Source organism: Serinus canaria, chromosome 6, assembly GCF_022539315.1.
Source record: "Serinus canaria isolate serCan28SL12 chromosome 6, serCan2020, whole genome shotgun sequence".
Taxonomy (NCBI): Eukaryota; Metazoa; Chordata; class Aves; order Passeriformes; family Fringillidae; genus Serinus; species Serinus canaria.
The window spans coordinates 10,771,026-10,797,926 of record NC_066320.1 but is presented as its reverse complement, the minus strand read 5'-3'; the positions used below and the strand labels follow the sequence as shown (position 1 = coordinate 10,797,926).

Below are 26,901 nucleotides of genomic sequence, written 5' to 3'. Positions count from 1 at the left end.
CATTATTACAGCACTGGCCCATTAAAATGTCTTTAGAAAGAGAATATTTTAATTAAAATCTATTTTGGGTCATGATTTTTTCTTTTTCTGATGGCCTAACTAGGATATGCATAGAAAATTAAGGGGAAAAATACTTGAGCTGTTTTCAGGTCTGCTTCCCTAGGTAAGACCTGGTTAGTAGTTAATCTTGGCTGCATTAGAGCTAAAGCAGCTTAGAACTATGAAAATTCTGTGGCTAATGCTGCTTTTAATTGGTTCTTAAGGCACTCATTTGAGTTCAAGATGGCTTTATCTTTCTAACAAGTGCTCTCATTTAGAAACAGAGAATATCCCTATTGAGCAACATCTTTAGTGAATGAATATTGCCAGTAAAATAAATGCATCTTTAGCCTCCATCTCAATCTCGAACCAGACAGAGGTAGAATTTCATGAGAGAGCAACAAATCAGATACCAATGCAGTTGGTGGGAGTTGATGGGAGTACTAAACCATGGCAGTAAAAAAATCCCCTGATGGTGGCTACTTACATCTGGGTAATAGTCCATGGTGGGCACCAGGCGCTCTATCAAGGCCTCCAGCGATCCAGAAACAAGGTTCCCATCCTGGTAAACAGGGTCCACACATCTCTCTCCCATGTCTGGCTGCACTTGCCCACTACAACTGGAACCAAGCATGCTGGAAAATATTGGCGTCTGGGGCATAGTTTCCTGCAGAAGGGCAAAGAAAGGGAGAGAGGGTTAAGCTTTCTTCCAGGATGTCTTCTGTGTGGGTTTTACACAGGCATACATTAAACACAATTACAGATTTGACTGAAGGCAGCCTAAGCGTTCAAGCTGAGTTCTGAATCCAAGCAGTCTGCAAGCTGGCTTTGGTGTTTGAAATGCACTTTAAACTATGTCTCTAAAGCTGTAGATGCATGAGCTGTAAGAATTTTCCTCAGTGCACTTGATTTCTTCCTTCTCCCCAGTTTTTTCCTGGTTCTTTATGCATAAAAGTAGACAGAGATGAAAATACAGAATGCTTTCTGAATTTCCAAGATACTGAAGTGGTGCCTTACTGAGCAAACAAACAAATACTAAGCCTTAAGGTTCCCATTTTGTCGCATTTTGAAGTCAGATCTTTGGCCAAAATATTTCACTTGTGATGATAAATCCTTCACCACTAGAAGTAATCCAGGTCTCAGCACAAGTGCATCTTCTGCATGAAGACATCACTGGAAACAGCAGGGGATATCCCGTGTGATCAAAACTGCCGGTTTTTTTAAACATGTACATGAAACCAGGAACTGGGTGGAACTGTGACATACACTGTCATACACAAGCCTAATTTAAACAGTCTCTTTGGAGATCTTTGCTTAGGATACAAACCTGTTGTCGCAACACGAAAACCACACGGAGGTTTAGGGTTTGTACCTCCCTTCCCTTGGCCACAATTGTATCGCTGTACCGCAGCCTTTGAGTAAACTGTAGGGGGTTTCTTGTTTGTTTTAAATTGGCTACAGCTTAAATCTATGCAGAAGGCTAAACAAAACATCCTGCTGCTGTATGTAAAGGTTGAAAATGATATTGAGCATCAAAACAGTTCCCCCTGGCTGCTGAAATAGTCAAGACTAAGAGATCAAGTGCAAAGAAGGCAGCATTAACTCTCGAGCTGCTGTCTCACTGTCTCTAAAAGAGACAAGATATTGACATAGATGAAAAGCACTTATGTAGATGAAAAGGATTAGGCCATTATCGGCACCTTTAACCTGACAGCTGTTTCTAACTGAGCTCATCTCACACACTTAAGTCTTCTCCTGAGCAATTTTTTAATGCAAGGCATATTCTTCCTCTCAAACTCTCCAAAGTCAATCATTCATGTTTATAACTGGAATACAGAACATTTTTTCTCCTCTTAGGCACTGATAAATGCTTGGTGCACTGTGAGGAAAAAATACCAGTATTAACAGAACTTGTTTATCAAAGTGACAGATTTACTTGTGTGACACTGATAAGTAGAACTGTTTTGCGGCTTTTACCAAAAGACCATTGCGTACGTACGTGATAAGAGACATAAGGGAAGTGTAATTCCCTGTAAGATAAATATAGTAGCTGTTTAATAGCAACCTGGGAGACCACAAAGAGGAATGGAGTTCAGTTTCAGAAGTTCAGGACACAGAGTCCAATAAAATAGAAAAGGCAGGATCTAATGTCATATCAAAAGAAATGAAAAATAACAGTTCTGCACAAAAGCGCATTGAGGTTACTCGGTATTTCACAGATTTATCTGTTAGGCCTGAGCTTTGCAGTACAGAACACCGAGAAACGGCTGGAGCTAACGGCTTTGCTATCTGTACTATGTAACTCGCCAGTAATTTGCTTTTTTCCCTTTTAAGGTCCATAGCAATACAGCCCCAAGCTGCTGCTCAGGATGGTCTGGCTGTGATGAACACTTCTGGCTAACAACTTGAAGTTGCACAGGGCTTTTAAGCGAAGCTAGCCACCAAACAAATCCCCAATGAAAGGATGCTTTAGCAGGAAACGTACCCCGCTTTTGCCATCAAGCCTTTTAACTCCTTTAAAGCGCTCGTTGTTGCGCCAGTTCGCTTTTTAAAGACCCCTCTGGGGCGCAGCCTGTACCGTTCCCCGCAGCCCTGGCTGTCCTACCGGGGCTGGTGTCGCATCCAGCGGTGCCACCCCGTTCCCGGGGCTGTCTCGGCGGGAGGGCAGCGTGCACAGCAGGGCATGGCCGGGCGCAGCGGGGCTCGCTCCGCCGCCGCCGCCCGCGATCCTGGGGCGCTCTCCGCACTGCCCGCGCCCCCAGCCCCGCTCCCGGGGCGGGAGCGCTGCGGCACAGCCCCGGCAGCACCTGCCGCCCGCCGTGCCCTCCCTGCCGCCCGGGAGCCGCTCGCTGGCGTTCTCCGCACGGCGGGACCCGGCGGGGCGCTGGCTCCGCCGCAGGGGCAGCTCCGCGCCAAACCCACCCGCGCCCTCCGCGCTTACAGGGGCTCCCGCTCGGCGGCACCCCGGCGCTCCGTGCCCCCGGAGCCCGCAGGTGGCGGGCGGGCCGGCTCCGGCAGCGGCGGCCCCGGCGCGGCGCTTACCCTCATTTTCCTGGCGCGGCGCTCCCCGGCGGCGCGGGCACCGGGCCCCGCGGCTCTGACAGCCCCGGCCGCCCGCCCGCGCCGCGCTCCCGCCGCGCCTGACGTCACGGCCGCCGCGGCGCCCCGTTGGCTGAGCGGCGGCGGGGCCCGTTCAAACGGGGCCGCGCGGGGAGGGCGCGCCCGGCCCGGGCTCCGCGGGGGTAGCCGGGGCATCTCTCTGCCGTAGAGACTCGATCTTTCCGCTTGGTTTTGGGTGGGAGGGTTGGTTCCCTCTTTGGTTTTTTGGTTTGTTTTTTTCCCTTTTCTGTGTTTTTTCAAACGTTCTCCAGCCACGCGCTCCCCCCGCGTGTGCCGGTGAGCGGGGAGCGCTCCCGGGGCCGGGAAGCGCTGCTCCGGGATAGCGGCCGCCCAGCCCTGCCCGCTGATAATTGCTTTTACTTCTCTCTCGGTCGGAGTGTCTCTCTTGTTGCTGCCTGAGCCAGTCTGATAGGCCCGGGCTCGTCTCGGACCGTAGGGCTGAAGCGGGACCAGCTCCTGTTGTGCCACACACGGGCACGGGTCCTGTCTAGAATCTGATCTCCCTTGGAAAGGCTCCGCGGTGCATCTAGCCGCCCCGCAGAATCCCTCACCTGTACCCAGGAGCAGCTGAGGGCTGCCATCTTCTCAGCCTTTTCCCACACAAGCAAATCTTTCTTGTCTTATTATTCGTTTTACTTGAATTGGGATGGTTTAGTGGTTGCTACATTGTCTCCAGTCATTATTTAGATTTATTTCTGTTATTCAAAGTATTTATTCAATTGCTGTGTTTGCATATGTAGCAGAAGGCTTCTCTAGTTTCCATGGTGATTAACGTAGGAAAAGCCTTTTTGGAAGTAGGTACGCCACTCTAGGTAGGTGGGCACGGCAAACGGATTTGGGCACATGCACGTACTCAGGAGTGTAAGGAATAGATTCATGATTGCTCACAATTTGAGGACAAGCACTGTCATCCATCCTAAACACACGTTAATTATAGAAAGATATGTAGCTACTCATCTTTACTGCTTGCTTACTAAATTCCTTTTTGGTACCCAAATTCTAACAGTTCTGCTATAGCGATTATTTTCCTTATTTAAAATGAGGGGTTTTTTTAAAAAAGTGCTAGAAAAGTCACGGGTTTCCCCCCCCCTCTTTGCTGTTAGTCTCAATCCTGTCTGTTAGCTGTACTCCACAACCTTTAGAGTGTGCAGGTGCTGTAGCAGATCTGATGCCTGTTTATGCTGAGGCTTTGCTCAGCTACAGCCCTCTGCCTGCCTTGGGCACTGAGCAGGTTCCAGGCATCAGTCCTGGGCTGGAATCCAGCAGTGGTGTCTGCACTGCCACTGTGTAGTGGTCAGGTAAATGCAGTGGAGGGTGAGGGACAAGTTCTGTTAAGTCTTGTTCAAACATCTTGAAGTTCTTTATGAAAAGTTACCAAAAGCAGAAGGTAAGAACTTGGAGGCTATCACTGTATAACATGATAGTATTTCTTTCTGAATGCTATGAATATCTTTCAATACCTCATCTAGTATTTGCAGCTAAGAGCAACACTAGCAAGCCTGCAAATAAGTATGCATGAAAAACAGGTATTGGATTTGATTCTGTTTCTGTGCCAATCTGTTTTCCAACCTCACTCAAACATTTGCTGAGACTTTTAGAAGAATATGTCCATTAATCTTAGCAAAACATACCTGGTTAATTGAGCTCTAGTCACAGGTTCAGTCTGTTGTAAAAACAACCCCTGATCTTTTTGTTTGTTTGGGGTTTTGTTGGTTTTAGTGACATCAGAAATTAGATATGTCCTGTCAGAGGAACTAAGAAATATAGGAATTAAGAAACATTCCAATAAAATTAAGGAAAACTGTGCTAGCCAGGCATGCTCTCTTTTCTCTGAGACATGTATCTATTCTGTGGTGTTTTTCCATATTTCTCCATTCAGTAGTCCAGCAGAGTCTGTTTAGACTTTTTCTATGTGTATGTAAAGGAGCATATGTGTGTATATTTCTTGTTTATACACATACCTAGGTACGTGTATACAAATGTTGGGGGATGTGCTAGGATAAAAGCTCAGTAAAATACCTTTTCTTTGCCTAGGATACATGATGCTTGGTTTTGAGGACAATGTGTTGGGCAGTCTTGTTGGAAAGGTAGTTTTTACAAATCAGAGGAGCTGAAGGCCTAAATTCAGCTTGTACAGCATGTAGCAGATGAATCATGTTATCATTTTATTTCATTTCTCCTTCTGTAAAGTGTGGATGGTGACCTTTAGTTATCTATATTCTAAGTGTTGAAATCTGTTGATACAGAAACTCTCTGAGGTCTAATTGTTTTTGTAGTTATGTAAGTTCTGTTCCTCAGCAAATTGCTTGCATTTTGAAGATGTTTCCATCAGGCATAGCCTCATGTTACTGGTGGGTGGACCCCAGAGCAAGTTTAATCAGCAGCAGAGCCTGTACTCCTTCTGTGGCTTGCTTTTGAGGCAGCACTGCTGTGGTTCACTTGAGCCGGTCAGAGCAGCATCTTGCTGCAGAGTGAGTCAGCAGCAGCCACGCCGTGACTGCCTCAGCCTTCAAGGTTGCTTCAGCCTCTCTCCCACTGGCTAACATCACCCTAACACGTTCCATTACCTTGTGATTAACAACCTGGGTTGACACTTGCAGTATTTGGGTTCTTTTCCTGCTTGTGCTGTGGAGACTTGACTGACAAATTTTTTTAATCCCACTGTGCCCTCAGTATTCATCTGTGAGATGCTGATAAGGTATTTTCACACTGTTGCATTTACTTTGTATATTTTTATATTTGGGCAGTAAGCTTTTGCTTTATTGTGCTGGGATACAGATTCCCAGTACACTTACATCTCATCTTCAGTGGAAAATTGCTTGGTCAATAGCTTGGTAAAACCAAGGAATTTTAGCAAAGAAAAATGGATGAAAATGAAGGAGAGATTAATTTGAGAGTGAAGATTATAAAGAGAGTCAGGGAAGAAGAAATCTGAATTTTTTCTACTGGTCTTAGATAACAACATTTTGGAAACAACTTGTTCAAATGTGCCTGTATGTATATTTAAAATGTAATTGTACTTGAGAAAAGCCAGTCATTACAAATGTCATTAATGCTGATCTGAGGCTATAAAGTAAATTTTAAAGGGACTCTCCTAGAAATGCTGTCCTTGGAGCTTTCATTGTCAAGCTACTCGAGTCCCTCACCTGGTCACCTTCCACACAAGTCTGTTAATAATAAACATTTGGTTTCGTTTAACAGAGTATGTCAACATGCTTTAAAGCCCCAGCATCTGCATTGAAGGAAACAAAGAGGGACAAAGCCACAGAAGTTGGCATTGAAAATGAACCTAATTGTGTGTGGCATTGTTCATGGTATTGATTAAATACCAATACAGGGTCGAGTCTTCATCTGTCCATTCCCACCCTTTTATCCACACAGTAGGATGAATACAGCACATTGCTTAGGTCTTTGAAGCACTGCTGGGTTTATGCCTAGCCTTGTTCCTAACTTGGAGGGGCAGTTTGAACTGTTCCCCAGAGCTCTCCAGAGCTCTTGCAAGTGGCCAGGGTACAGAAGATGACAGTGTGTGCATGTTATGTCCTCTTCCACTGGTGCACTGTACCCACTGAGCTGTGCAGAAACCCTGCTGCATGGCCACCACCTTTGCAGGTCACAGCAGAGTGTTCTGCTTCTTGCCACTGTGGAAGGCTTTAAGGCATGTACAGCCTGATACTGTCATTTGGAACTCAGAAAAGAACGCTGTATTAAAAATGTGCCTTACAGTCATGGGTTTCATGGATTGATGGCCTTGGCTGTACACTGAGCCCTTTTATCTGGACTTGAGGTAATGGCATTTCCTGGACAAATTCCTTATCTCCACAACAACGGCCTTAGATAGGGCTTTTACATGGACACATGTTAGTAGGGATCATTTGCAAGCCTTCATAATTTGAGGAGTGGAATGTAGTTAGAGCTTCAAAGCCTCAGGTGGCTGTTTTCAAAGAGCATTTGGGCTCTGGTCTTGTTCATAGGGCTGCACAAGTGTTCAAGGTTTCCTTGTTGTACACAAATTTTCAGATTTAAAAGCTGTTCTCAAACCCCTTTTAGATGAATTTGAAGACTCCTAAATTTCAAAGATTCATGCTGCAGAATAACTTGATGGCACATTAATAACTTGGCAGCAGATGGGAGTGGGAGGAAAGAGTTTCAAATTGTGGTTCTGAACTGAACAAAGCTTTATAAGCTTGAAGCAAGGTTGAGCATGCTAGCCAGCAGTCTTTGATTATTACTGACTATGCCTTTGTCTCCCTCTCTCTGACCTGGGGCATGAGGAATCTTTCCACATAATAGTTTTGTCTGAGCTGATGAGTATTGTAGTTTGAAAATGGCATTTTCCATTTTGAAAATGTTTTGCTGGAGGGTTCCTGACCAGCTCTACCCCTTAGGTACCCAGCAACTTTAAGAGCAAGCAAGATGAAAATATAGGAGCAACTTAAGATGTGGTTTGTTGCTATGTCTGTTTTTAGTTCTATCTGAAAGGGGAAACTGGTTGTGAAAATTCTGTTCACTGGCATAAGGTAAGGGCAGCTCTGTGACACCACTGAGAATAACTCTCTGCTGGGCAGGGTGAAACAGATTTTTCCCTGATGCTCAGTCCTGTAGCTCCCCCTTGGACTGAAAGGAAAGGTCCTCCCCAGGATTTAGAGAGGACATGTTGCTAATCCCCAGGTATTTTAGTGCCTTTGCCAAAATAACAGATTTAACATAACCTGACATGAGTTGCCTGTGCTACTCGTGTGTGGCTGTTAATTAACAACTGAGATTTTAATGGCTATTTTGGCACTGCTGCCAAAGGAATTCCACTAGTAGTCTGTTTGACTCCTGGCTTTCATAGATACTCTAGTCATAGGAATCTGCAGTTTTTACGAATTATCTTGCCTGCTGGTTAAGATTTAGGGCACGTTTGGTTAGGAAACAACTGGCTCAATCTGCTTTGATTAAATAAAATACAAATATAAAGGGTTGATGCTTCTGCTTTGCATCAAGGATCTACCACGAGATCACTTACAGGAGTCTGAGGAACTCAGCTCATATCAAGGCAGAGGAGATTTAGTCAGAGAGTAAACTAAAGGAAAAGATATCAGAGAAAGATGTAGGCTGGGCAGCTTAAAGGAGCTGCTAGAACTTGTTATACATAAATGGCAATTTATTAAAAAAAAGGATATAAAAAAAGTGAGTCTTCTCACTTTTTTAAAGAAAGGGCAGAAAAGGCACAAACCCCCCCTATTTAACTGCTTTTAATGTTTATGATTCAGTCTGATTTTAACTCCAGCAAGGAGTAACAGAGGCATGTTAATGTAATGGGTACTCTTTATAGTAATTTTATGTCAGGCCTTTTTAAGTTGACTATTTAAAAACAACTGATATTCTGTTTTAAATTGGGCTCAAGGTTGGGTTCAGGATGAAGGAGTTCTGGACTTATTCTAGCTCGTGTGTTCTTTACTTGCATATTCATGATTGCTGTGACACCAGCAATTCCAAGACACTGCCACTGAGCAGAAAGGGAAAATCAATTATGCCAAGGAGGAAGCATGTACATACATCAGCAATTTGGTGCCCAGGGGAAGAAAAATCTGCATGTCTGCTGATGTCAATCTTCTTGATATGGTATTTTTGTAAACGCACGTGGGTTCCTATTTCTTTTTAACTAGCTCAACAAAAAATAAGTTTATTTTTAGTGTTATAAGCTTCAGGGCATCACAATTAACAGATCAAAATTGCCAGTTTGATTAGTCAACCTTCTGTTTGCTTTAGCAGAAACTATGGCAGTGACATTGTTGGCATTCCCACAGTATTTTGGAAGGTTCATTACAATCAGTTATGGGGTTAATTTTTTCTCCCACAATTTTCATTCTCTTTGGTTCTACAGATTTTATTTTTGAGCTGATGGAGAGAGTTCTGGGGTGATGAGCTCATGTGCAGTAACTCACCTGCAGCTGTAATACTTTAAAAGCCTTTCTATTAAACATGTCTTGTCTTACCTGAATTACTGCAAGTAATTGAGTTCCCATGAACATCTATTCCTTGGACTCCTTTTGCTGACACTGCCAAGAAGTTCATCAGCAGTTTTTGGGGGAGTTCTACAGTAGTCTGAAGTCTACTCATTTTGCAGGGCTCTTAACCGCTGTTGGTTTAATTCTAATGCCTTTATTTGGAATAGAATCAAGGTGTGATAGTCTTGACAATATCTTTAGGAAAATATATGGAGAAGTGTTGCAAAAATAGTTAAATATGGTATAATTTTAGCAAAAGGCTGCCATCAAATTAAGTATTCAAAATTAATTTTTAAGGAAGCATTCTGATGACTAACAAGAGCTAGAGAACAAATGGATGGGCTCCTAAGCTTAATTACTCTTATCTATAAGAACTTTTCTATCACCTACAGTGATTTTTAGACTATCACATCACAAACTGTGTATTGAATTTGTGCTGGGTAGAAGAGAGGCTATTGTTTCATATATGTGTGTGTTTATCCTTTTTTACATATCCTAGGACACAGTCTCAGGCTATTCAAGCATAAGCTGTTGAACCTGAAGCTCTAAAGTAGTATAGCTCTATGTGGCCAAATCTGCACTGGGTTAGCCTGAGGACTGTTCTGCAGGTGATCAAACTCCCTGTTGTAGATACATAAATGTTGAAAGTAAAAAAATAATGAAACCAAACAATTATCTGTGTACAAGTGATATTAAGTGATCAATTACTTAATCTTCTGTTTTGCTGAAGCATCTTGACATGAATCAGTCAAAGAGTTCACATGACTGAGCTACTTTGGCCCAAACCTTTATAAAGTATCTTTATAAGGACATAAATGTAAATGTACTACAAATAAAAAATTTACTGTCTTCCTGGAGCTTTTATTTTCCCTGTGGTCTGTACTGGTCAAGCCACAATTCAAATAGCTGATGATGGAAAAACAATGTGCTCACTGAACCTGTTTGCTTTGTCATTTAGGGCTGACAGTCAACTGAAAGTTGGCTAAGTCATTAGGGTAACAAGTTTCAATAATTTCTGGTTGTATATTTTTTTAGGGTCGGGGGAGCACTTATATTTTTGTCAGGAGTATATTACTGGATTTTTCACCCTTTTGTCTGCTTTTTTCAAGTTTGTTGTGCCAGAATTAAAAATCACTTAGGGAGGTAGTTTTATTATTTTACTGAAGTTTTACAATTGATATTCTTCTGCCCCGATACCAGCAGAAGAATCAGATGGTGTAAAACAAATACACTGAATTCAAGAGCCACGCATGTTTTGATGAGTCTGGATTTCAGCCCCACAGCTGCTGCTGTGGCATGAAACAGATGTCATGTCAGCCAGCAACTTCAAAGGGGATTCCCTAGGCATGAGCATGTGGGAAACTTAGAACTGATCCTATTTCCCCTGGGGAAGCTTGTTCCTTCTGTTGCTCACTTGTGTTCCCCATTAGGCTCTGTTCTCGGCTCTGCAAAAGCTGTGCACACCTGGGCACAGCCTGGCTCAGCTCAGGTTTAGAGACTTGTGGTAAGATTGTCTCTGGGTGGATTTCTCTGGTTTGAGTTCTCTGTTTTGGGGGTTTGGTTGGTTGGTTTTGACTTTTTATTTTCATTTGTGCAGGGATACCAAAGGTCCCTAAAATCCATGGTCACGTTAGTAAAATATTTTTTTTAGACTGGATCTCAGAATTCTGTGATCTCTGTAGGAATTGGAAGGTGCTGTACTGGTTTATGCTATTTTCCCTGCATTTCTTATTTTCCTAACCACCTTTTCTTCTCCAGATCTAGACAAGCTAGAAACAGATGCAGATTGTTGATATAACTGAGGAGAGAAGGTAGAGATGTATTCTGGGTTTATGGAATGAATAGCTGTCACTAAGAAGTGGCTGCAGTAAATGTAATAAAGCACCAAGTAGTGTTCACAAGTGTGGCCTCCACTTGCCCAGGAAAATACAGTCAGTTCTGTTATTTAGTTTTCTCTCTGTAAAGTCTGGAAGCAAACACAGCACTCTACATACAAACTGTAAAATGTTATGTAAAGCTCATATACACAGCATTGCATAAAAACTAAAATATGGAAAAAATATTTAAATTATTTTGGATAGCAAGAATGAAAACAGTTCAAAAAATGTATTTAATTTCCCTGCCATCCTGTCCCTCCCTGATGCTTCTGTGCATCCAGAACTGATAGTTACCTACTGTTTGACTGATATTTGAGCTGGTGGTGTAAAAGTAAAATCTTTCCATGTCTTGGCACATTTCCTGGCCAGTCTATTCATAATGCCTTTAACTTGCCCAATTATATGAGATTTTTGGCCAGGTAGCTAAGTTCTCACACTTCTTTAAAATCTGTATACATGAAGAAAGCCTCAAAGTGCCTTGCCCCCAAATGAAGCTGCTTAAGCAAAATGACTTAACAGTGTTGCAGTACTGATTGTTAATTTGGGAATGCTCACTGAAAAGCACATTGTTTTTCTTGTGTGGGAGACTAGTTCCCTGTGAGTATTTTATAATTTCCTATTTTCTCACTTTTGGCTCCCACAGAATATATGCATGGCAAAGATAAGCTAGAAATCCTAAACTTACAAGGCATCCCACTGGCAGCTGGTTCAGACCTAATAATACTGAAGTAAAAAAATACACCTTGCAAATGCATTAAGTTATTTAAACAGTTATCTTTGCAAATTGTTTAATAAAATCTAGCCCAGTTTCAGTTAGGGAGATCTAAAATGTTCTATTGTCTGTTTACAGCATAAATGTTTCCTAGATTTACATATCACAACCATTTTCTTCCTGAGGTACTATCTTCTATCATTTCAAGTTGTTCTAAGAATAATTAGGACCATAATATAAACAAATTATTTACAAAATTCTCCCATGATTACCCACCAGCCTGCATTAAATCCCCTTGATAAGAAGACTGAGGAATTTCTTGTCCTATTATACTTTGTGCACTCCAGGAAAGGGGGTAGGGAAACATTGCAACTACTACCATGTTCCTTATTGGATCTGCTGTTTCTCTGGGATAACAATTGGGTGATGTGGGAGAATTTTGAGACTAGAGAGGCATTTTAAACACCTATGTTGCAAGTTGAGCACAGTTTTGCTGCATGTCCTTGGTAGATGAAGTTAAACACCTACCCCCACTCACACCTACATCTATTGAAATAAAGAAGGGTTTGTTCAAGTGGAGCAGTTGCTCCTAGAAACAGAATTGTAATTTTAAAGCAAGAGATGAAAAGCATTGAATATGCTTTTTATTGGTAGTTATTTTGAAAGTAAATGAAATTTGTGAATGGCCCTAGCATTGCATGACACATAATAATTGATATTAGCTATTAATTAACTTTTGTAATGAATGGTCTATGAATTTGGTGAAATGGCTGCTTTGTTTTGCAGTTCCCAGTGAGTCTATTGAGCAAAATAATTTTTTTTCATTGTTGCTAAAGCTTTTTTCTGCTACTAAAAATCTAGAGAACATTGATTGTTTAATATAATCACTTCATTTTTATGGTTTGCAAAATACTGGCAGACTTAAACTGAGGTTGGTGAAGGAAGGCAGCACAGGATTTCAACAAGGGCATCTGTAAATAACCATACAGAAACCAGGGCACAAACCATAAAAGATCATCTCTGGCCTGTTGTCTGCTACCCTTGTCAAAACTGTGAATAACAAGGCACTGAGCCTGAGTGCCAACCACTGCCTAACTTGGCACTGCCCACACTTGCAACTCTGGAGACAGCAAAGTAAGTCAAGGAAAGCAGGTCTCTGATAGGAGTGCAACAGCCAAAGAAGTAGGCACATATATCTCCCCATTCCTACCATCTGCACTACCATGATGATCATCTGAGCTCCAATATTCACACAAAATAAAGCAGAATTGCAGGAATATAAGGCAACGATGGAATGCCCACCCCATATCTTTTTCTGTAGTGTAGCAGTGACATCCAAGCAAAAATAGCTTATCCAGCTATAGAAGCATTACTGCTTGGAAAATTATTATTCTTTAATTAAAATGCCAGATTGTCAGGGAAATTTCCCAGTGAATGGAAAGAGCCTGCTTAGGCACCCTTTGATCTGAGCTGGTGCTTATCTCCATGTTGGCTGGTGAAACTTCCAAGATACATGTTTTGCCTGGGTAGTGACTCCTAGGGTGCTGTGGTAAATGACAAGATTTTGGCATTTTTACTTCTTAAAAAAACCCTCCAAAAAAACATTTCATAAGGAACTTTGTCTTCTAATTTTATCCTGAAAACATCCAAATTCCATCTGAAAACAGTTTATAATCTGTCACAAAACCCTGCTTTGACATGTGTTTTGTCAATTGAACTTCTGAGGATGTGCAATTCCAGTGTGCCTGTTTAAGGAAGCAGTGTGGCTCACCTGTTCACATATTCAGATAAGCTAAACTCTCATCTTTATTCTGTGCAGCGTTGCCATTTCCACTAAAACCTAATCCATTATTCATAACTGCTTCTAATTTTGGCCTAACTTTGAACTGGAGATAATTGGAAAGTCTCCAATTGTCTGGTATGTTCACACATCAAAGAGCATCAATTCAGAAGTTAGCATTGTTCTTGTGGTGTATGTATGTGAGTGCTTTAAAGAGTGAGGAAATACTGTTTGCTTACTGATATTGGGATAGTCCACTTCCTTCTCTCAAAAATAAATGATAATCATGTCCAATGCTGCAGCTCTGAGTAGTAGCACAAAACTTGTTAGAGGCAACAGAACTCATCTGAGGGACCCCAAGTAAAGGTTGATGTTTAGTGTTGCTTAATCCCTCCTTTCCCTTTGGTGTTGCTTGTGATCACAAGCCCCTGTTTTCATTACTGAGCAAAATGAACTTCTCTTTTTATTGTTACTATTTTTCTCTATTTTTCCTTCCTCTAAATTATATCGATATTGAGGGGATAAAGGACTTGGTTCAAAGTCTGATTCTGCATATATTTTGTGTTTTAAATGCAGATAAAAATTACCTCACCAAGAGCAAAAATTCAAAGGTTTTGCTTTTTCTCTTTTTTTTTTTTTAACTCTGGATATGCTATCTTTGTAAAAGTGACTGCTAATAGTCTACACACCTAGGAGCTCAAGCACTGAACCAAGCACAGCACTCCAGCTGTTAGAGCACTGAAGTTACATCCCAGGTTGATACACATAGGAAGTACTTAGATTTATCTTGAAGTTGCCCATTCAGTTTTCTGCCAAGATCCCTGCTCAGTTTAGAAGATAAGCAAAGTTTTTACAGACCAGAAGTGGTTGCTATCTCTTCATTGGCAATAGATAAAAACTAGCAAAATACAGTTTGATCGGTGAGTTTTTGTCTTTTTCTCCACATGAAAAAGTAACATTTTTTAGAAACAGCTAGCTGTCAATACAGCCCTCAAACCTGAGCTAAGTAGTCTGCTCCCTTTTCTGATTGCTTCAAGGAGCGTTCCTGTACAGCTATCGCAAATGTCCCAGCATAATTTTTCATATCCTTTCAGTGATAATTTGTGCTCAGTTTTCAGCTGCAAAGGACTAAAAGAACATTTCAAGCCCACACAAAGTCTGACGAGAGCTCGTGACTGTCTGCAATTTGGAACAGCAGGCTGCATGTTCCCTGTTGCAGCAGGGAAGATGGTCAGGATTAGGTTTATTTAGGGGGTTTTTTTTAGTATTATTAAAATACAGCTGATATCTACCAGAAAAAAAAAATTAAAACCATAATTTTTTTTTTTTAGTTCCATGCTAGCAGAATAAATAATTTTGTGAGATTATGAGAAAATAAGAGAGTAGGGGTTGATTGAAGATGCAGTTTACTTCTTAACCCATTGGTGAATAATGAGAGAAAAATCAGCCCAGGAAAGGCATCACTCACCCTGCAAGCTTTTAGCCCTTCCCCAAAGGCCTGTCCTGCAAATCCCTTGAAGTCCCACGTTCAGCTACCAGTGTTTTTTGCTACTCATCTTTTCCTTCCCCTCCTCCAGCCACCTTCTTGCCCCTTCCCCCCACTTCCTATTAAAGGAAAGCTTCTGAGAGCTCACGAGTAACAGACTGATGCTTTCCATCAAAGGAGGGGGCTGAATAGCCCTGCACTCAGAGCCAGCTCAGCAGAGCTGGAGTCAGGGCCCCTTCATTAATGAGAAAGGAATCTGGGCACCTTCTGAAATCTTCCAGCACTCCCCCAAGCTGCCTGAGCCACACAACTTGTGGTTCTCTTAAACTTCCTCACTGTGTCCACTGTTCCATTTCTCTCATTCTCTCCTCCAGCTCTTGAAAACTAACTATGCAAAGGGAATTTCCCTGCTCTTGCTGGGTCCATGCTCTTTCTTTGCTCATTAGGAGATGCCATTTCGAATTAATTTATTTCCCTGCACCCTAAACCCTTGGTTTCAGTGAAAAAAATAGTTGGGGGTTAGACTTTTGTGCAAGAAAACATAACATTTGCATCAGGCTTGCCAGACATCTGTGCAGTGCAGGCCCAAACACTGGTTTTGGTTCTCAGGCTCAGTGGTTTCCACTGGCAGTTTTCTCACTCAAACATCTTGTTTCAGTTCACACCAGCTGAGTTTTGTCTTGAGTTTAGAGGGCTTACAACAAACCCTGGAAATTCAAATGCAGAGCTCAGCTGAAACAGCTGCTGACCTTTCTTTTGGTCCAAACTACATTACCAAGATGTTAAAATCATCCTAACCTCCTGAAAATTACCTCAGGTTTGGTGAAAACCTCATAAACCTAGCACAGTACCCGCTTGGTTTGGGAATGTTGTATTAGCTTATTTATTACCTCATCTTTAAACTAATTCTGTATTATATATATGAGTATGTACCACATCAGGAATGATGTAATTTCACATATTTTCAGAAATAGAGAAGCATTCTTTGTCATTATTTATTTTTTTTTCTGTCTCTGTGTCTATGCTGTTCGTAATGTGAGAGGAATAGTTACTGTCAATGAGGCAATAAAGGAGAATAAAGCAGTGGGTAAAGCCATCATTGCAGGATTTCTGGGAGAGACACAGAGCAAGTGTCCAGTTGCTGTTCTGTGGATGGTCTTAATACTTTGGTCTGGGTGAAAATGTGTTGGTAGCACCCCTGCTATGATCACACAGGTAAATATAGGTGACTTTTCTTTTTACAGGTGTGGGGAAAAATACATTGTTTGTAGGAAAGTGAATTGAAAAGGAATGTGGGAGTTGATAAGAAATGATTGTTTTACAGATGCAGTGTCACTGAGCATTGGGTTAGGTTTTAATAGGGCCTTTGACATGAAGTAGTTTCAGTTCTTATTTGGAAACAGTTATGCTCAAACTTCAGACTGAACAGCCAAATTCAGACTTCTTTTGGTCTTTAGATCCATTCCACTTCAAGAGTTGTAATTTTCTATTAATGCATAACTGATAGTGAACATTTTTCTGTTAATCTCCTTGGTGGAACCATGCAGTATGACTTTTTCAACTCAGAAAGAGAAAACAGTTTTGATTGTAGAGTTCTGTTTGTTATTTTATGTCGATGTTACACACAGCTCGAGAAGATAGTGACTGACTGAATCTGAAAATCTGAGCAAAAAGTACATAGAATCCCTGAATAAAAAAGAGCTATCTTGTCAAAACAAGCCCTGTGTGATAAAGATGGCAGAGAAGAACAAGGGGAGAATGTACAACTGGAATACTGTCTGTGGGATGTTAATTGCTGTGGGTGCTGATTGCTTGCTAATTTAAACAGATATTGTGAGTGCTCAGAACCAGGGTTTGAAGTGCTGGCAGTAGCTTTCTCTGCCTGACAATCATGTAAAGGAATAAATTTGGATTGGAATTAGAGATGCAGCTTTAAGATTATGGGCAAAACCAGCTATGTTTCCCTCTGCTCCCCTTCCCCTTGGTTGTTGGGGTTTTTTTCATGCCTTAAGTAACTCAATAGAAAAGTGGCAGTAACTGGGTCAGAACCAGGGCTGAGGGGAGCAGCAGTGCTGCAGCAGTGAGTTAAGCTGCTGATGCATCCCAAGGGCCATGACTGCAGCAAGTGGCTGTGCAATGTGCCAAGCAGTGTCAGCCTGTTGTGGCTGAGCCACTGGCACGGGAGCAGCCAGCAGCTGTTCCTGGTGCCAGCAGTGAATGTCCTCAAGGCTCCTTGGCTGTGCCCATGCCTGCTCCTCAGCTGCTGGGGGGCAGTGCCAGCTGCAGGCTCCTGAGCAGCCTACACACACTAGAGGGGCAGAGAGTGCTTCTGCTCTCCAGCTTGGTTTTACACCAGCAGGCTTTCTCTCCTCACCATCCTCTCGAGGCAGAGCAGGGTGCTGCTGCCTGCTGGGCTGTGCCCTGCTCAGCTGTGCCCTCTGAGTGCTCGGTGACCCAGCCCCACAGCCCTGTGCTGCCCAGATGGCCCTGCCACCTCACAGTCCTACCTGCTACTCTCTGCCCTTTGCAAAATGAAGAAATCAAAGTTTAAAGTACAAGACTCCTCCTCTCTCACTGCTTGGTACCAGTCCTGCTCTGGAATGTAGCCAGTGTTGCCTTGCACTGGAAAGAGGCCACTGGGACTCTGGGTTGGCTCTCCCAGCAGATCTGTCCAAGGGATTGGTGCGTGTCCCTGTGTTCCAGGAGTGCCACAGTGCCCTGCTGAGCCAAAGCCAGGCAGAGAGGGGGCCTGGCTGCAGTCCCTGAGCTCTTGGTGTTGCCAGCGGGGAGCCTGGGGAAGGCAGAGGTAGAAACAGCAGTCCTGGGTCATGCATTTGGTGAATTGTGGGCTGGAAGGACAGCCTGGCTGGCCCACACCTTTCTCTAGTTTCTTCCTTGCCAAGTGCCATCTGAACATTTGACTTCCACTTTGCAGCATTGCTTGGCCTCACCCTCTGGAAGCACAGGGATTGTTTGAGTCCCTGTGGTGCAGTGACCTGCTTTTTTCCAGGATTTTTCCAGTAAGGATCACTAGGAAGAACAACTCCTAGGCACAGCTGAAGCTCCTTGCAGTGATTAAAACTTGTGCATTGCAGTAACAGCAAATGGCATGAGAAACTTCAAGGGCTGCTTGGTCGTGAACTGTTCCCTGCAGATGTGCCCAGAAGAAGTTTATTTAAAACTTGTGCTCCTATTTCAGTTTTCTGAGAGGAGCATTCAGGCTCTATTAAATTCTGCCAAACAGAAAATAAACTAAGTTTTAGTGTCATCTATCTTCTGTATTCTAAAGATTTTAGAATTGACTAGAAACTTCTTTACTGTTACAGAACCTGCTCTGAATTTTTCAGGTAGGCAAAGAGTGTGATTCTTTGCATTATTTAAGGCTGTGCTAGAACAGTTACCTGTTTACTTTTCTATTGCTACTAAATTTCAGAAAAGGCTAAGAGGGATAAAAAACTATCTTTGTTTATTCATACAAAACATCTCCCTTGATGATGTTTATTCATACAAAACATCACCCTTACCCCACAGGAAGGAGCATCCTTAAACCAATTTAAAGTTTGGGGCTGTAAGCCCAGAGCCTTCTGTTTTGTTACTGCTGAGGTTACCGAGTCAAGGGTCATGGCATTAATCAGTGACCGTGGTGCAGAACAGAGCTGCTGAACTTGTGGTGAAATCTGAGCTTGCTGTCATGGCAGCAGCGTGGGGAAGGCAGCATTTGGGAAGAGCCAGCCTCACCCTGCCAGGGGCAGAGCTGGGGAAGGGCACCCCTGCCTGGAGAGCTGGTTTGGTGCTGATCCATCTGTGTGTGTGGGCATGCTGCATGCTGTCTTAATTTATGGATTTCCCTCTATCCTTTAACAAGCCTGCTGGAGTCTGTGCCCTAAAATTAATGTCAGTCAGCACACACCTGATTATTGGTCTGAGTGGTGAGAAAGCACCAGAGAGTAAGGGCAAACTCCAGAGCCCCTGAAGGTTCTGAGATGGTATCTTAATCCAGTGGTGACTGATGCCCTAGATTCTTCTTTACTCAGTTCATGAGTTTTCATTAGCACAACCAACCCTTAACGAAAGGAGCTGTTAGCAATGTCTAGAGCCTTTACAGTACAGTTCCGAGTCACAATACTGGAAGGTGCAGAGCAGATGTACTGCCTGTCAATTTTTTTACTATTAATTGCAAAAGAGGGCTATTTCATGCAGATTCTCCCTTTCTTTCATGCAGTCAGACAGCCTGACTTCTTCATTTTTATTGCTTAATTTTTTATCAAAACAGGAAGATGCAGCTTTTGTTAAGAAATCTATCTAAATTAACAGGTTGTTATTTTTTTCTTTAGAGTACACAAATCAAATTTCATGGTGTCATTCAAGGCAGAGAATCTTTTCTCCTGGGTATCACCAGTCTACAGGGAAAGTTATTGCACTTTAATATAATTCCTGAAACATTAATCACAGGGACTATAGTTTTGCAAGAGGTGAAGCTTTAGTTGTTTATAGTCTGTTAAGCTATTTATTTACTGTGTGTTCCCACTCCTCCCTTAAGACCTTCAGAAATGAAAAATACAAGGGCATAGCAGTTCCCTTTCTCATTTAAGTATGCAAACATGGTTTTCAGAGCTCTTTTTCCTGTGGCAAAAGCAAGGTCAGAAGATAATATAAAACAATGTGTCTAAACTAGATCCTGGTTATTATCTGAAAGCATTCAGTACTGTTGCCTGGTTTTAGTCATAAAATATGCATGGATGCCCCATGGCACAAGGCAGAGAAGCCTGGCAATTGCTTTAGTTTGTCCCCAGTCCCTGCCCATAGACCTGGGCACACTGCAGAGGTTACTTGGGTCTGGCCACAGCCCACCCCAGGTTTGTGTGTTTCCTGCAGCTTTGATGTCCCAGCTCGCCCATCTACTCCAAGCAGTGCAGCATTATTCTTCTCATTTCAAGTGTTTACCAAAGCTGGTTTGCAGACCACCAGCAGGTGAAATAAAGCTACCCTCAGTGTGGTAGAGTTATTCTAGTTTACTTTCAAGCATCCAGTTTGGCTAAAAGGGTTGCATAGATTACTAAGATTTATAGTATCAGTTCTAGGATTCAGTCACTCTGTCTTGTAAAGAAGGCTATTACTTGAAAAATAAAAAAAAACCAACGTGCATTTCTGTTATTAGTTGGTGGCAAAAGCAGTAATGGGATGCCTATTGCTGATGATAAACATGTACAGTCCCTGAAAACAAATTAAATTTTGGCCAGACTATTTCTAGATGGTATTTTCCTAACTTTTTGCCTTTTGGTGGATAAATTGTATTGCTTTTGCGGATTATATTTATTTCAAAACCTTTTTCTCATTAAAAAAAAAAAATTTAAACATATCAGAAAAATCAGACTTATTTTCAGTCTTCAATTTTTCACTGTCAGTTTCCCAAACTATTTCCTTCCTCAAGGGATTTAAATATATTAACTTCTAAATACATAGATAGGCAGTTTCTCTCCTTCTCTTTCTTTTCTTTTTAAGGGATTTATTTTTTCTCACTGCCTGTAAGGCTGGAGCCCTGGAGATTTGAAGCTTCTTTCATCCTCCAAAATGTCAGCAGTTTCAAAGAAGTGAGTTCCTGTACACTTCTTTTGACATGCTCAGAAATACTTTTCAAACTTGGCCTGGGAGCTCTTTCTCTGCAGGTGAGAGGCAGTATGGGTAGGAGACACATTTATTCCTTAGACTCTGGATAAAACAAGCACCAGGGAGAGGAAAGCACCCTGACACAAGCCAGCTGTGCACAGTCCAAATGACTGACAAAAATTTTGCATCTTCACCCTCTTCCCTCTGAAGTCTGCACAGTACCAAACTCATCCAGCTGAGAGCCAGCTTCAGGGTGTCTTGGCTTTCTGTTCCTCTAGTGGGAAGGCACATTAGAAACCATCAAACAAATCCTGTGGTGTCAAGTCCATTTCTGTCAGCCTGGGATCTACACGGGGCAGGAGCTCTCAGCCTTCAGCTCAAGTTTCTTCTTTTTGGGTTGCAAAGTACCAGGTGGCAGAGCTGGAGATTGGCTTGGGCTTGTGCACAGGACTGCAGTGCATCTCATGGTTAGACCACAAGGTGATGGGGAGTGAAGGGAAGTGGGGAATGGAAATAAAATCCTCTTGCTGGTAATCCAAGCCAGCAGTGGTAGTGAAGAGGCCAGCAATTTATGGGGCAGGAGAGGAATGTAATTACTGCTGCCAAAGGCAGCTGGGCCACATATTGGATTAGCATGGAGAAGGGATCAAGGCAGGGCACATGTACCTGCTGGGGCAGCTGCAGCAGGGGTGGGAGAGCTGGGAAAGTAGTGCATGTAAGGAGGGAATGAGAAAAGAGGGTCAAGGAGCAGGAACACAGAAGTGGGACAAGGTCTATTTGACACTGAAGCTATTTAAAACTTCTGAAAAGTTGTTTTCCCCACACATGTGTACTGTGTGTTACTTTGAGGAAGGAGAGGTTCTTCCCATGTTAATATGAATGAAAGGTTTCAGTGCACATGTCCTCCTAGATTTGTGTCATATATTTTGTGGGCAAAAATTAATGGCCGTGGGGTTCTGGAAACAAAAATATGTGTGTGCAACAAAAATATCTGTTTAATTTATTTTTGTTTATAATTATATATTATGGTGTTGAGGAATGGTTACTTTTTCCTTTTTGTTTGTGCTCAGGGTTTCATTATTTTAGAATGTGTGAAGAGTGCAGCTGTTGTACCACTTGGTTACTGGTTTAAGCAAGGGCAAAAGTGTAACATAATTAGAGGATATTGTTTGATAATGCAGCAAGGGATCTTCTGAACATTTTTATTTGGGTGATGAACTGTACCCTTCCAAAGAAAAAACCTTCTAGCTCTGGATGAAACCTCCTCCCACAATTTTTAGCCCTTAAAGCATAAAATATTGATCCATTATTCCTGGACAATCCTCAGAATATTGCTTTTTCTACATCCTCAAGGTGCAAACCACAGTTTTTCGATGTAAAAGTTGTTATTACATCTTAATTGAGGTCTACACAGTAATAACCTACAGGAAAGATTTTGCAGGGCATGAAGATATATATAGTGTATGAATTTATAGGGGCTTGGAGTAATATTTATGGGTATAGAGAGATGAATCTCATTCAATTTAAATATCCTGGAGTGTATTTAAAACAAGTTTATTTAAAAGAAATCCATAGTCAAGTATTGTTCTGTCTGTGTGCATTCTTAATTTTTCAAGTCTTTTTCAATGGAATGCTAGTTGCTTGTCAAATCTTTCAGTAATATACAAAAAAATTCTATTATAAAAATACATGGAATTATATTAAGAAAAACTCTGCTCCTATTTTTTTTCTGAGTGAAAAAAAGAATGACTAGTTTAAGAACAAGGTGAGAGGGTCTCTAGGACTTAAAGGAATCTTAGCAGTTGTGAAAAGGATCAAAGCAGCAACCTGGAATATGTATTTTCATATGTATGTTTAAGAAGTAACATTTTATATAGAAGAAAGTCTTAGATGTCTTTTTTTTCCCCACTTGATATGTTTTTTCTACTCCCATGGAAATAAAGCAAGCATCTAGATGCAGTGTCCTGGCATGCTAAACTGGACTGAAATACACAGTTCTTGTTCTGCTTAATTTTGCTTTATCCTTCAAAGTATACAACAGTCAAATCTGGAAGCTCTTGTTTTGTGAGTCCCTGAGGTTTCCAGGTTACCTCAGTGTGTCATTTTCTGCCAGGGGTGTTACTGAGTGGGACAGATGTGCTCCAGCTTCCCCACTGCCAATAGGAATGTTTATTTTACTTATGGGGTACGAATTGCAGATTTGTCCTGTGTCAAAAAGCTGTGAGAAGATAAGGAGAAAGAGAGAACACGTAGAAGAAAGGCAAATTCACACTATAGGTCTGGTGCTGTCAGAGGGAGTGGGTGTTCTATGTGAGAGGTAAAGGTGTAGGTAAAAGGAGTGACATTTACTGAACTTACTGCTCAGGCTCCTTGTGCTTCAGCTGTGCCTACTGATGGTATTTGTAAAGCAGCCCACATGTGGAAGAGGAAAAACTGACCTAGCATTGAAAAAAGGTTAAAAAAAAATCTCCAACTTTCATTCTCTCCAAATCTAAAAATATATTTGGCAGTTGAGAGTAGTCCTTTTTTCCTTTGGAACTATCAGATCTGTCACATACAAAGCCTATATCAACACAGAGCATGTATTATATTAGAAGCATTTAATGCCAGTAAGTAAAGCCTGTTGAAAACATGAGAGCAGGTGTAGGGGTCTTTAGCTGTTAACTGCAATGATTACATGGATGCCATATGGCTCAGCTGTGCTGTTCTCTGAACTGAATCTTCAGCTGCCCCGCAGGAGTGAAACACTTAAAACTAAGCATGTCATGAGAGACAATTGTTACAAGGTTTACTGCACAGACAGCAAGCCAACCTGCTATTTATTTACTCTATAAAATTTTGATAGGCAAAATTAGCTAGGCAGCACTTTGACCATGTTGTTATTTACTCCAGTGAAAGAGATGAAAATATTTGGTGGGTTATTTTTCAATGCCATTAAGCTCCTGAAGGCTGACTACTGTGAAGGAGATAATGTAACATGTGGTTGTCAAGTTTGGGATTAATGGATTAGGATGCATAGTTAGTAAAAATCAGCACTTGTCACATCTGGGGGAGTCCCATGAGCTATAACCATCTTGAACATCTCTATTGTTCCAGTCGTTTTCAATTTTGTTTCCTACTCTGAAGAATTTCCCAGGAGATGTGATGGGTCAGTAGCAGGCCAAAGATGGGCTTCAGACCTAATCTAATCAATATTGTGACAAAGGTAATGAAAGAAACCATGTCACCTTGGAATCCCAGCAGGTTTTATCAGCTTTGCCCCTAATGGGATGTGACAGCAAGGCTGATCTGTGCCTCCTTAGGACAGGACAGAAGTTGTGCAAGGGCTGCTGCAAGGATGGCTGTGTGACAAAGGGTAATCCAAGTCCATGACAATTGCAGCTAAAGGTTGATACTAGAGGTCCTTACAAGTTAAAGCATTAAATAGCTATTTTAATCACCTTCACTTTCAAGTGAACCAGTCAGGCATTTATTATATTTTCAGTTCCTCTGTCATCTGCGTTACAAAAACAGCAACTTGTTCTGTTTCAATGGGAATGCTCTGAAGGTGGTTTCACAAATTAGAAAGTAGTAGTCACTGTCTTTATATGTAGTCCAAGCAAAGCACTTTCACTCCAGTTCTTTGTCATGTTTTTTGATTTTATTTTTAACTGCCCCTTTTTGCAGTCGCGTACAATAAGATCATTTGTCCCCCAGTATGTGACTTTTGCATGAGGCTAAAGTCAGTGATTACTTTTTTCCTGGGATCTCCTCCCTTAGCACTTCCTCACCCTAAGTGTAGTGCCACCTTGGTGGACTTCACTATTGCATTCTGGGCACAATCTCAAATTTTAGTGTCCTTCTAGTTTTGGAGCAGCAGCTTTGCTAAAAGTTGTTTTTATGATAACTTCATTTTCTGTGATCAGGGTTGTACATATTACCAAAACTGACAGGTTTCCAGCCTTAATTCTTATGACTCCTCTTTCTCTGCCCAGCTAGGTTAAACTACTCCCATCATCTGTTGCCTTTAAAGTTTCTCTGTTCTTAAGTGTTGGCCCCATACTGTGATGCTCTTTCTAAAAAGTTATTCTTGAGGCATTTACTTGCTTTGTCTCTTTAACTTTCCCCCTCAAGATGAATGGCAATTACTGTCAAAATGTTCTCATGCATAGAAATCCTGTGACATGTAGATCTCTTGTGTATCTGGAAAGCTGCAGAGATATTATTAAAGTAACTATCAGTGTTGGACAAAAGTTTTTGAATATTATTTCATCTCACTGGGGAACAAGCCTTTAAAGATTCCTGTGAACATTTACCAAATTATTCTCTACCCATATGTTTTTTTTAATATGAAAACATATTTTTTATCCTTTAATGTAAGACCAAATTGTTTCTCAATCTCATTTTTAAATTATTAAAGTTTTTAATATGAGGATTTCCATAAGTTGCCTTGATATGTAAATACTGCAGCAAAGCTGCCTTATACTTTTTACTAATCCTGCAATTACATTCTGTAGAGCCTTTTTACGTTCCTTAATATGAAACTAAACCCTCCTCTCACCTACTCCTGTACATAACCAATGCACTGAGAATTATGGACATGACAGCTTAAATCCAGCTTTTAAATCCCAGGCACAGTAGCTGTGTGCTGTGGCTGCTGGTGTTTCTTTCTAAGAAGCTGCACACAGTGCAATATCTTATTAGTTAATTTGAAAATCGTTTCTCAAGGGATTGCAAGTCTTATGTGCATCAGGTCCCCACCAATCCACTTAAAGCTTAAATGCACCAGAGAAACTTAGCCCAGAACTGGATCTTATTTGTTGCAGCAGAAACCTTTATTTCCCTGTAAAGTACCAAGAGAGTATTTTTGATGTAGCGGAAGTTAAAATGAAAACACGCCTTTGCAATTTTTTGAAAATAAAACCTATTATTTTGATTTTAGGGAAAATATTTTTAATTCTGTTGCATAAGGTAGCAGAAGGTCCAGGCTGCAATGCAAATGTCCTGTTACTCTTTAAATTTCAGCATTGCTGCTTAACTTGGAAAAAGAAGGACTGAGAGACATTTTTGAGAAAAAGTACCTGCCTTTGCTGCAAATGTGAAACTTGATTACTGATATTCTGGAAAGCATCACTTGAGTTTGGGATAGGTTGACTCCAAAAGACAAATTCAAACATCCCTGCAAGTAAACTTTGATTCTGTATTTATGATGCAGTGTCCTGCATCATTTTAAACCTGCCTAGACGATACTAAAACCATCTCACTTGGTGAATATTCATTCAAGTCTATGTTTCTGCCTCTTCTCTTACTTCCCTCCAGAGAAGAAAAAAGTTCACGTAGCACAGTCACATGAAACATTAACCTCTTTTTCCATTGCTCAACACCACCATCGCATACAGCTACCACCACGTAACCTTCCTTCTGGGTGTTATCAATTAGTTACAAGTGCTTTAATCGTGACCCAATGACCAGAATGTCAGTGAATTTAAAACCTGCATCACAACTAAACTTGTAGCATAACATTCAATCATCGCACCACGCATGGCTGTGCGCCTTTAGGTGGCTGAGCTCTGCCATACCCCGCACAGAGCTGTGTCACTGGAGCTGTCCTGGAGCTGTACGCGGCTCCAGGAAAGAATTCCAGCAGAGTGTGGAGCGGACAGAGGAGCCCACGGCTCTGTGCAGACTTACCTGGCTCTCCAGGACCATGTCCCGTCCCAGCCGAGCCGCTCGGCGCTCGGTGCCGCCGCAGGAGCCGGAGCCGCCGCGCCGCTCGCCGGCCGCGCTCGGGCACAGCGTGCGGGGAGTGCGGGCTCCCGGCTCGCCGTCACCATTATAGCCACAGAAATCGAAAGTGCAGCGGGAGGTGCTGCACCAGAGGAAATTCTGAGTCTCAGCCCTCCGTTACGTAGGTGTCATGTGCTGGGCACCCACCGGGGACTTCCATCCCTGCCGCCCTTGAGCCCCAGCGAGAGCACCGCGGTTCCCTCTGCCTTTGGGTTATAGGAATTGGCATGCTAGTTAAGAGCAGCGTGCAGATGTTGTGAAGGAAAGGAAGCAGGTTCTGGGCTGATTTCTTATATCATTGGTGCTAAAATTACTAAAAAAAAAAATCCTCTTGTGGTGTAGTATGACTTAATGTTGTTTTCTGGGGGTTTCTGTTAGTTCAGGTTATTTAGCAGTTTTATTTTGGTTTTCTTTTTGATATAGAATTCCTACAAAGCTACCTAGAAACTGTTTACAATGTATTCTAATGGAAATCTGACAGCTGGGAACTAACACTCTGGAATTAAACTTGTTGACTT

At 41.9% G+C, this 26,901-nt stretch overlaps 1 protein-coding gene across 2 annotated transcripts in view; it reads right to left on the bottom strand.

Annotated features, from left to right (window-relative positions):
- The window catches only part of RASGEF1A (RasGEF domain family member 1A), a 50,209-nt gene extending 23,790 nt beyond the window's left edge, over window positions 1-26,419 (bottom strand). The window contains exons 1-2 of one of the 2 annotated variants that reach the window (XM_009087509.4): window positions 26,288-26,419; window positions 527-706 (exon numbers count right to left, since the gene is read on the bottom strand). In XM_009087509.4, coding sequence (XP_009085757.1) covers window positions 527-706; window positions 26,288-26,305 — 198 coding nt within the window. In that variant the 5' untranslated portion in view covers window positions 26,306-26,419. Of the gene's footprint in view, window positions 1-526; window positions 707-3,081; window positions 3,211-26,287 lie in introns of those variants that run through there. The other variant, XM_030241165.2, reaches the window with a different exon arrangement.
- Between the last annotated feature and the right edge of the window lie 482 nt (window positions 26,420-26,901).